This window comes from Seriola dumerili, unplaced genomic scaffold (genome assembly GCF_002260705.1).
Source record: "Seriola dumerili isolate Sdu_G_001 unplaced genomic scaffold, Sdu_1.0 BDQW01000110.1, whole genome shotgun sequence".
Taxonomy (NCBI): domain Eukaryota; kingdom Metazoa; phylum Chordata; class Actinopteri; order Carangiformes; family Carangidae; genus Seriola; species Seriola dumerili.
The window spans coordinates 4,281,234-4,293,064 of NW_019174365.1; the positions used below are offsets into that span (position 1 = coordinate 4,281,234).

General features: G+C 41.7%; 1 protein-coding gene across 2 annotated transcripts; it reads left to right on the top strand.

Moving 5' to 3' along the window:
* The first annotated feature begins 1,041 nt into the window (after positions 1 to 1,041).
* LOC111223011 (cytoplasmic dynein 1 light intermediate chain 1-like) lies at positions 1,042 to 8,833 on the top strand. Of its 2 annotated transcripts, XM_022746968.1 has the most exons (14): positions 1,042 to 1,162; positions 1,409 to 1,482; positions 3,119 to 3,235; positions 3,396 to 3,626; positions 3,961 to 4,115; positions 4,275 to 4,368; positions 5,000 to 5,135; positions 5,262 to 5,373; positions 5,645 to 5,704; positions 5,843 to 5,887; positions 5,989 to 6,076; positions 6,244 to 6,366; positions 6,556 to 6,573; positions 8,710 to 8,833. In XM_022746968.1, exons 1-14 carry the CDS (start codon positions 1,059 to 1,061, stop codon positions 8,826 to 8,828), a joined length of 1,476 nt encoding a protein of 491 aa, XP_022602689.1. In that variant the 5' UTR covers positions 1,042 to 1,058; the 3' UTR covers positions 8,829 to 8,833. The 2 variants fall into 2 exon arrangements, with proteins under 2 accessions (XP_022602689.1, XP_022602690.1); XM_022746969.1 differs by lacking the exon at positions 6,556 to 6,573.
* Positions 8,834 to 11,831: the final 2,998 nt, after the last annotated feature.

Consider the following 11,831-nt stretch of genomic DNA (forward strand, 5'->3'; position numbering starts at 1 on the left):
CTTTGATTGGCTGCGATGCGCTTCAGCGGTTTTATAATAAGCGATGACCGCACACCTGAGACCACTTGGCAGTTAATTTGACGTTCACACTGTGCCCACCAGATTCACCGGTTCAGACGAATTTCAGACGATCCAAACAGCAATGAAACAACATTTCACTTTTAGCACTGCTATTTTGTTTACATTAGTTTCCAACTGTTTTGTACTAAGGTTTACAGTTGTTCTGTCTTTCTGTCTTAAGTGAAACACGCTATGTGTGTGTGTTTGTGTGGGCTGAACGTCCACTACCTTCTAATATACTCAAAACTAATATATTAAACTGTAATCAATATTTCTAATAAGGCTGTGTTACGTTTTGGATTGATTTACTTTTATAAATTGTGTTAATTTATTATCTTGTCAAACCTGTTCTAATGTCATTGTTGCTCTTACTCTTTATCTCGGCTTCTAATGTAACCTATATATGCATAGAATAGTTCATTTGAAATACATCCAATTCTTACATGGCATTACAGCTTTATCTCTATCCTGTACGCTTAGGCCCAGTGCCATATTATGGACAAATAAAGGCATTGCTTTAGGATTCAACGCATTAAAGAGGATATTTTGTCTGAAACGGATTTGTGTGCCTCTTTTGAAAACCCATTTATCCTGATAATTTATTCAGATAAATCGGCCAGGACAAGCACAGCAAAATCTGTTGTAATAGCGTATAAATGTTATAATAGCCTAGGTTTTGAACTATTCATTATTTATGTATTAGTCCTAATTTACAAAACAAATATTACATACATTGCTAATAAATTATTTTCCCTATAGACCTAGACCTATTTATCACTGATTAATTTTTGATATGAAGTCGTAAACTCTCTTCCAGTACTGGCGTAGTCTGCCGTGATCTGTCACTTTGCGGATGAGATCATTTCATGCCTGCAGCTGAGAGCCCATGCTTTGTGCGGGGCGGACCACGCCCCGGCCCCGGTGTTCGGTGCACCAGGCTAGGTTAGCACACAGCTGCTACATCCGGGCGCTCTGCTCGGTTTACAAGCCCTGCGAAGATGGCGACGTCAGGGAGGAGTGCATTATTATCCTCCACCTCAACTGGACCTAAGAGCACACTGGAGAACTCCAACCCAGAGGAGGATGATGGACAGAACTTATGGTGGGCGATTGGTGATTACAACTTGTTTAATGTGACCGGGGGATTTGTGGGCGCAGAGGGTCCATTGTGCTGGGATGAGGATGGTTTGACAGCTAGCCCGCTAACGAGGCTAGCTAGCATCAGCACCAGACCGCTTTTGCACTGGTGACACAGCAGCACTTTAGCTCGCTTTAGCTGCTCACTATCAACCGTTGTTTGTTATTGAATGAACAAGCCGTGTTTTTAACGGGGCTGCTCTGTCTGCAGGTCCACCATCCTGAGTGAAGTGTCTACCCATTCAAGATCTAAGCTACCGTCTGGGAAAAATGTCCTGGTCATGGGTGGGTATCTGTGTCTGTCTGCAGTCTCCTGGCTAGCCCGGAGGCATCGTTAGCTGGTGATCATCTCATCTTCGTGGACTTAATACTGCTCAATAGCTGAGTTAGCCTGCTCTGGATTGATGGTGCTTTTGTGTTCAAACATGGTAGCTGGTGCGTCTGCTAGCAGAGAGAAAGACAGGTGTATTTTTCTGAGCGCCTACACACACACACACACACAAAGACTCACACACACAAACAAACACACATGCACACACGTACACACCATTATCTTAGGAGAGAGAATCGGGCCGCTTTGAAACACTGCAAGTCATTCTAGCATCCAGTCATGCTAGTAGCAGCTAGGTGGAGATGATGCTGAGGGGACAAGACAAACCATCGGTCTGTTGTTTGAACGGGGCTACGGGGCCATTGAAGCAGAGACGGTGCCTCCCTGTCTCGCTCGGTCCTCATGCTGTCCACACACACACGCACAAACACACGCACACACTGTCTACACATCCGCCTGGGATAATCCGCAGCCTGCTACTCATTCCAGCTAATCAGCGAGTTGGTTACCGATGTATAAAGCCATTTGTCTACTATGCTATCCACGACAACATCAATAAGCTCGTGCTTTATGATGCATACAGTCCCCCTGTCGGTTTAAGTTAATATGGCATAGTTGAAGAATGGATGCTGCCTTGACCTTATCACATACACAGTAACAATGTCATGCTGAGGTTAGCAATAATAATACCAGCAGATACAACACACTGTCAGGAGATATACGGTATATTAGGACTGCTGCTCTTTCATGAAACCTGCATGAAAGATCAAGCTGCATGGCTCTAGTCAAGTGGAGACTGGATTGTTTACAGTGTGTGTGTGTGTGTGTGTGTGTGTGTGTGCACTCATTTGTGTAGAGCTGCAATGATGTGTTGATTAATCGTTTAGTTATACAAAAAATGTATATGCAGATTATTTTGATTAATCATTTAAATCACTTTTTAAGCAAAAATGGTCAAACATGTCCTCGTTCTAGCCTCTCTATTGTTAGGATTTGATGCTTTTTTTTGTCGCATGTGACAGTGAACTAAATGTCTTTGGGTTTTTGACAGTTGGTCAGACCAAACAAGCAATTTAAAATGTCACCTTAGGCTTTAGGAAATTGTGATAGGCAGTTGTCACTATTTTCTGACATTTTATAAAACAAATCACCAATAAATAGATAAACAAATAAATAAATAAGAAAGTAATGTGCAGATTTATCAATAATGAAAATAATCTTAAATTGCAGCCCCAATTTTTTGCAATCCTAATTTTGGATAGTGTGTGGTGCACACTTGTGCACACCTCACCCTATCGATCAACCCTGCATTTATCAACCTTGAGGTTTGTAACCAGTACAGTTCATAGCATGATAGAAGAAAGCAGGGGGTATGGAAAAAGTGTACATCTTAGTAGTGGTGTGATGTGTCGGCTGTCAGTTTGCCACTTAACATGCTTTTGCCAAATTCTTTGCTCATTGTTATTTAAACTGGATTGTAGTTTAATACATATCATTAATCTTTTTTTTTTATCATAGGAGTGCATGTTGACATGGAAAAGGCATGTTTACTGTATATTATTTACTGATTTTATGTGCATATGTGTTCAGGTGAGGTTGGCTCGGGGAAGACCACCTTGGTTGCAAAACTACAGGGGGTTGAAGAGTACATGAAAGGGCGTGGCTTGGAATACCTTTACTTCAGTGTCCATGATGACGACATTGACGGTAACCAACAACCACTTGCAGTTCATAAAATCAATTACTACGTCCATCTACGCTTCTCTTTTTGTCACTGCGAAGTAAACAGACTACCTCTAAAATAATCCTGCAGTATGGTTGTATAGACATGTTTACTTATGTTAATGTATTTTGTGTGTGTGTTTAGACCACACTAGGTGTAATGCCTGGGTGTTAGATGGAGACCTTTACCACAAAGGTCTGCAGGGAGTGGCTGTGCCCGTGGACTCGATCAGCAACACGTTGCTGCTGATAACGGTTGACATGTCGCGACCGTGGAACGCCCTGGACTCCCTCCAGAAGTGGGCTGCCGTCGCTAGGGAACACATCGACAAACTCCGGGTCGCCCCGGAAACGCTGCGGGAGCTGGAGCACAGACGTGAGTCACACTGACAGTCAGACTAAACTAAAGTATACAGCAGTGTGTTTTTTTTTTTTTTTTTTTTTTTTTTTTTTGGACGGAAATACTCCTGCAGGTATGAAAATAAGTTCTTAGATAAGGAGCCTCTTTATCGAAGATCTGGTATAAAGCTTTACAGTGGACCACAGACTAGGGTTTTGACTTAGGAGGCCCAGTTATGAGAATGATAACCCTACATGTTTGAGATGATAACCCCTGCCAGAACTTAATATTTGCATCATTTGTTTTAATTAATGTTGTTCGTGTGTGTGTGTGTGTGTGTGTGTGTGTGTGTGTGTGTGTGTGTGGGTAGTTGTCAAACAGTTCCAGGAGTACACAGAGCCAGGCAGTGGGGAGGATGGCACCCCACAGAGGAGGAGTGAAGAGGAGGAGAGCGTGCTGCTGCCTTTAGGAGACAACACACTCACACACAACCTGGGCATACCAGTTGTGGTGGTCTGCACCAAGGTACACACACTCACTATTGGGCTATTGCTTTTAACATACTTTACTATTAAATATAAGTGTATATGGTCCTGTACTGTATGTGTTCTTTTAGTCTTATGAATATGTTGCATCTACTTACGCGCATTGACCTCTTTTTAACACCTACTCCTACCTCCTCAGTGTGACGCCATCAGCACATTGGAAAAGGAGCACGACTACAGAGACGAACACCTGGACTTCATCCAGTCCCACATCAGGCGTTTCTGTCTGCAGTGTATCCTTCACCAAATCAACATCGTCTCATAGATGTTTCCTTTGGCTGGTGTTAGCTAAAAGCTGCTTGAAATAAAAAAAATTACTGTCACAGAGAAGAATGAATGAAATTAAGCAACTGGACGTATGCCATTTTATTATGGGGCTGCTCATCAATACCACTGACTATGTAATTTCCAGGTCAGATGCAGAAATTTGGATCAGGTGCACTACAAAGTTTTTTGTTCTGAGACCAAAGGCAAAGTCCCCCGCAGTAGTATTATTGCAGTAGTTTGACCACTGTAAGCTGTGTTTGAACTATTGTTGTTAATATTGCTTTGTTGCAAAGAGAGTTTGATAAAGGTCATAGATCACTGAGTCCTGCTTGAAATTGATTTTCAGAATCATTTCTTCAGTCCACGCTGAGTGGAAGCAGTTATTACATTTTCAGTGGTTATTGTTTTTAAAATGAGCCAAGATCACACACTGCCTTAGTTCTTCTGTGTAATTGTAGCAATTAGTCAAAGATACAGTCTCTTTTTCTCTTGTGCCACTCTTAATAAGAATTTTGTTTTTCACCATGGTGTTAGTTTGATGTTTGCTCCTGTATTTAGAAATCGTGGTGTTGAAAATGTCCTTGACAGCTGTGTCAGACGGTGCATCTCTGGTTTACACGTCAGTGAAGGAGATGAAGAACCTGGACATCCTCTACAAATATCTGGTCCACAGACTCTACGGCTTTCCCTTCCACTGCCCCGCACAAGTGGTGGAAAGAGACGCTGTCTTCATGTAAGTGTGTGTGTGTGTGTGTGTGTGTGTGTGTGTGTGTGTGTGCGTGTGCGCGCGTGTGCGTGTGTGCGTGCAAGGATTTGTAGGACCACCTGTATTTTGTTTGTAACCCTCCCTGTCTACCAGTCCATCAGGTTGGGACAATGAGAAAAAGATCGCCATACTTCATGAGAACTTCCAGACAGTAAAAACAGACGACAGCTTTGAGGACGTAGTAGTCAAACCACCAGTCAGAAAGGTACGAGCTCTGACTAAACAACACCTAATTCTAAAAGATTATCTAAGGCAAGCTAAGCTTAGAGTGCAGCAGATTGATTATTTCTGCAATGTCATGTATCTTCGCCTTCTACATAATTTTACAGTTCACAGCCAGTGCACTGAACTTTACCCAACATCCCCGCAGGGATCACAAGAGTTTTATCCAATCTAATTTATTGCTGCTTTAAAGAAAAGTTGGAAGTGAAAAATACTTTTAAAGAAGTATTTATTTTTTTCTTGTCTCTCACCAGATTGTACATGAAAAGGAGATTCAGGCAGAAGATGACCAAGTGTTTCTGGTAAAACTGCAGGTCAGAAAACATTTCAGTTCTGTTAATACCAGTTGGTTTGCTGCTTGTGGGAACTCCAATTAAATCTGACTTGAGGGTCTCGATATGTTAATTAAATACTAATTGGAGCGAATGTGCATATTGTGCTCCAATTTGCAGTCGCTGCTCGCCAAACAGCCCGCTGTGACAGCAGGGCGACCTGTGGTGAGTGCTTCTTTTCTTTTTTTGTTTCTAGTTTTGGCTCATAAGATAAGGTAAACGCTCCCTCCAGGGAACATATGTGTGAAATGAACTGTTGTTTACAGGACACCACTAGCAGAGCACCCACCGGTTCCCCCAGGACGAGTAATCGCTCCGCAGCGGCCAACGTAGCGAACACCATGCCACAGTCGGGTACGTTATATATTTCATCGCTGCATAGACCCACCCATGATCATTCTTCCGTCATTGCACTGCTTTCTCTGTGTGTGTGTGTGTGTGTGTGTGTGTGTGTGTGTGCGCGCGCGCGCACGCGCGCGTGTGTGTGTGTGTGTTTTAACTCTGCTCCTTGTCTGCTGCAGGTCAGACCAATGAAGGTGTGTTGGCCAACTTCTTTAACAGTCTACTGACAAAGAAGGCGGGGACAGGGGGGCCCGGGACGCCAGGTGGTGGTAACAACACTCCAGGAACCGTACGCAAGTCAGGTGAATACACACACATGCACTAAGTATTATATGTTGTTACAGTGCTCTGGTTCTCTAGGGTACAGTAAAAATGATATTTATTCATTACTTTTAAATTATGTTTTAGGATTTAATGCCACTTTCAGTCCCTCTTTTTTGGTTTTCACCTTCCATCTGCCATTATTTTCTCACCTCTGTCCTCTACTCCAGACATGAACATAACACATGGTAAAGAGAGTCATGAAATGGTCTGAGTGCATCTACAAGCCACACAAACACACACCCATCATCATCATCATCATCATAATCATCATCATCTCTATTGCCTGTTTGTAGCTCTGTGACTGTATTTCATTCTTAACTACACTCATAGTCTTTGCTGTGGATTCACACTATTAACATCATTCATAATGTGTGTGTGTGCGCACTAGTCAGAGGATGCTGGCCACGTTAAGGTGTGTGTGAGAGAGATACTCCTCATTTATTATTGCTCGTGTATGTCATTGTTCAAGCATCCCTTTATTTTGGATTCCCACCCCCCACCCCCCCCCCTCCCCTCCCCAGGTTTACTGGGATCAAACCTCCTGTATCACACATTTCTAGGACATGAACTGGCCTGACGACCATAAATGATCTTAAAGTGTTTATATATATATATATTCTGTAGTATGCGGATTATGTAGAAGGAACTGCTGCTTTTTTTAAGTCAGAGAACTGAAGCAGTGGTCCAGGAGATGATCCCATTGCTTTTTAATTATTTTTTGCAACACATGGCTTCATTTTGTTTTCAGGAAAGCAGTCAGTTTTATTGACGTCAAACTTTCAAACTGTAGCTTCTGCTTATGGGGTCATGTAAAACAGGAAAGTCATTCAGGCATATTTATAATGACAAGTTGATTGGATCTAACTCATATGTATCAGACTAAACGTATTTATTTCCTATTAGTGGCTAGATCCACAACCATGTAAAGTTAACCAGGCAAGCTGGGCTTTTTTTTTTTCTTTTCTGTTTTTTACCCACTTTAGTGGGAGAAAAGATGCCAGTTACAGCCAGGATGATTCCTTTAATGGCAGTTTCATCACTAATCTTTCCTCTTTTAATCCCCTGTCTACACTTTGCTCCCCTTTATTTAATTTACTTTTATTTTTTGGCATGTGACATTGCATTTCTTCTGACTAACATCTGTCGCAAGCATTGCACATGATTGTTAATAAGGCTGGGCAATATCGGAAAAAAATGTTTTGACACTTTCAAACATATTGGCTATACACAATATACACCCTCATTTACTGTATGCGCTCTTTTGCAAAATGGCTCAGATATTTTATAGTATTTATCGAACCATATTTTTACCTAGAAGCCTATAAAAAGCTGCATCATATTGTTGCAAATGTCAACCAATGTTTAGGGAAGAGAAAAAAGCTTGAGTCCGAATAATAAGAACATCTTTAAAAAAAGCATAATTGCATTAAATACACAGGATGTTATGCAACGTCGATATAGAACGTGATATAGAAACCTGAATGGAACTTGGTTGCATGCATACAGATGTTACATAAAAATGTTGACAATCAACATATGTCACTCATTGCAATAAGAATAATTTTACATGAAAGTTATACTTGAAAAATACAGTATTGAGTATTATCAAACATCTGTTTGTACGTTAAAAGCATGAGGCAGAAAGGTATGAGATAAGATTTGTATTGCTGCAATACAATATGCACACCAATTGTAGGAGCCATGATGAATTCAGAAAGGAATGGATTTTGTAGTAATATTAATAAGGTTTGTGATGGTTTATATTTTGGTGTTTGTGATATATCATTTATTATGGTGTAATCACAGTGATAATCAAGTGTCACCACTCACACATAGACCCACACATGGATGGTGTCACTCGTGTGGTTTGTGGAGAGAGGACAAGTGAGCCGCTGCACTTTTTTTGTTGACCGCCACTTTTTTTTTATGGCCGTGATTATTTTGATTGTAATTTTTTTTTTTTTTTTTGCAAATCCTTTTGGTAGCACGTCAGACAAAGAAAACCAGGCCTGACCTCAGCTTCTCAGTGACACAATACATTTAAAAAGAAAACAAAAAGAAAACAGTGTAATTAACTTCACACACAAAAACATTTTGATATCAATCCTATAATACTGTATGTAGCAAATATTTAGCTTATATTCACATTTTCACCCAGCTCTTATTTTAACCATGTGTAATTGTACTTATTGCATTGTGTCTTAACCACTCATTGATGCACTGGATAATGATGCACTGGATAAATGCTTGTTGGCCTCTGTGGTAGTTTTCTCCGTGATACCGCACTGATGTTTGTATGTATCTACCCACCTTCGACGCAGGTTCCAAGCTGGGCCTGAGCGACGTACAGGCGGAACTGGACCGCATATCCAGCCGGGAGACTGACTCGGATTTGCCCAATGCCAACGAGACCCCTGCCACCGACGGCCAGGACACATGAACACCACACACCCCCCCCCCCCCCCCCCCAACCTCCTCCACCTCAGTCACCTTCCACCTCCCTTGTCCCTCCTCCCTCCACTCTCAGCACTTTCTCCATCACAAAGCTGTGGGGAGAAGAAGGGAAGTAGGGGAGAAGGAGGGGGAGCGGACACCGTTTTTCCTCCTCATCCTCTTTCACGTTCTCCTCAAGCTGAAGAACACGCCCTCTCTTCCTCTACGCCTTCTCCCACGCCGCATTCTCCTTCCCCTTTCACTCCTTTCCTGGCTGTTACACTGAGGGCGAATAGTTGTCACTGTTACATGACTGTCTGTTACATGAGAGTAAATGGGTATGGGGGACCAATTGGGGGTGTGAAGGTTGGGACGGGAAGAAGTGAGGGGTGGGTCAAAAAGGACTGATTGCAGGAATGAAAGCATTTTATCCATCCATTTATTGTGATGGTACAGTTAGTGTTTTTACTGTAGGAACTGCTGAAGGGCGCATGTTGACAAAACTGCACTTAGGTACTATAGGGATGGTTGTGTGATTGTGTGTTTAATGTATGTGGGGCAGTCATGCTTGGCCAGAGGAAGAGATTGAGAACAAAAAAATATGCCTGAAACAAAATTGCAAACACAGTCTTGTTTTTTTTTTTTTTTTTTAAGATGAAGGGACAAAAAAAACATACCAGTGTGTGTGTGTGTATGTGTGTATGTGTGTGTGTGTGTGTGTGTATGTAAGAGTGAGTGAGTGTGAGAATGCAGCAGATAGAAAATTAAATATGTTACTTCAGCCTAGACCTGTATGTTAAGATGTTTGGCTGTTTGCATTTCCAGCAAGAGGCAAAAAAACATTACTATGCTCTTACACTACAAGCTCTTAAAACAATACATACACTATTATTACAGCAGCCCTGTCTGCTACACCTCACAAACTAAGCCTGACAAAAAAAATAAAAAATACAAAATGACAGTTCACACTCGAGCACTGGTCCTGTGTAGACGACACCTAAGGTCCATCATGGCACCAAGTTCTACAATTGGCCAAAACTTCCCCTCGTATTACATACTGCTCAAACCTGTAGATAACAGCCACTGCACTGAAAGGGGAGGGTGGTAGAGAGTGGGTGGGTAGCTGAGCTTTACTTGTACAGAAAGAAGCACTAGTGATTCAGTTCCATAGTTACTGCGGGCAGGGTGGTGGGTGGGCAAAGGGGTCAGAACATGGGAGGGTCACATCAAGAATGTACAGTCATTGTCTCGCTGATTGGTCCTGTTATTTCAGAGCTCTGTGTTGGCGTTTGTATAATCAGATCTGTTAATCAGTCAAATAAAAGGTGTATTTATTCGGATTCATCCAGCTGGCTTCTCTTGGTTTCTTTACTGTGGTCATTTGTCTTCTCCTCGCTCTATATAAGAAGTGATATTGTCAAATGTTATGACATCAGAAACAGGTTGCAGCTGAGGATCCTTCAGCTAGATGACTTGGGGTTGAGTCCTTGTTTTTAAGCATCCACCTGCTGAAGTGCCCTTGTGCAAGAGCCTGAATAAACATAAAGATAACTGGGAGTTATCTGCTTTCAAAGGATTAAAATATTTTTGGAGCATCTGATGCGCACAATTTATCCAAAGTGCAAACAGCAGATGATGGACATAAGTGGTTTTAATGACAGAAAGCAGATGGTTGGCAGACAATGTGCTGTGAGTACAGTGCTCCTCCTCGGGCGGAACAAAACGCTAATAGAAGATAAGATACTAAATATCATTGCGGTACAAAGTAACAGAAAAAAACAAAATGGTGTGCCTTTTTTTGTTGTCGGTGAAGATTCTCACTCATCCAGGTCATGGTTATCCAGGAGGGGTTGAATCGAGGGTAACTGGACCTGGTTGTAGATACTTGAAGATGCTTTGCCTCTCATCTCTGACCAGGATACAATAAACACAAATCCCGGGTCTGATGCTACATGTACCAGGTTTTTTAAAACAATATCATGAGATTAAGAACTAAAAATTGCTCTTCGCCTTTTGCAAATTTCTAAGTTATCTGAAGAGTATTAGGTTGTGTTTGATATGTCCCGCAGATGCAGAGTTTCCCTTTCAAACATATCCAGCTGTTAAGATGCTGCAGATGATGATGTAGCTCAGCGCTGCAGGTTCAAGCGTCCTGCTTGAGTTGAGCAGAGGAGAAGTGGAGGAGAAAATGGCGCCGCTGTCATTCCTCAGCACCAGCACGTTACAGATGTTCCCCTCCCAGCAGGACGAGATGACATTTAAATGTTGAGAAGATGTCCTGATTGTATAAAGGTGTGCTTTTTTCTGCCTGTAAGCTTGCCAAACTCTTTATTACAGCTTACACAGAGGAGAACAAAAACACATTTCACATGAATACTTAAAAATTAGAATTCAGGTAATGATATGTAAAGTTGAACTGATTAAGACTTTGTCCACTTTGTGGCAGCAGGACAAGCTGAAAACACCTTATATTATCACCTAGAAAGAAGGCTAACATGCTGCAGCTACCTGCAGTGCTGCATTGGCATTTATTTGGAGTGTGTTTGAATGCAAGTCCGATATTCATTTTCCTTTTGCTTTCATTTATACCATCTCCTGAGAAAAATATCCGGCTCTTTAGATGCTATTAGTTCAACTTTCCAGCAGTCAGTCTGGGCATGTTATGTATGGTGGGATTCTCAAAGCTTGTTTGCTGAAAACAGCTGCCTGCTGCTGGAAACAGGGTTGCTGAGAGGAGAATTCAGTGATTTGGGGTGACTCTGGCTTTGTCACTATGGACAACAGTACAATATGAAAAGTGACGCTCATGGTATAAACAACGCTGAATAATGTCCTTACTGTGAAACTGCATTTCAAAACATTTATCTGGTGATCACAAACGTGACTGGAAATGAATGATAATGGTGCTCTGTGTATGCTGGATGTGGAAGTATTGTGTGCTGGCATGTTTCATTCACCATAAAAGTTTATAAGCAAAACACATTTTAGTAGAGTGGGACTAAATAAGACA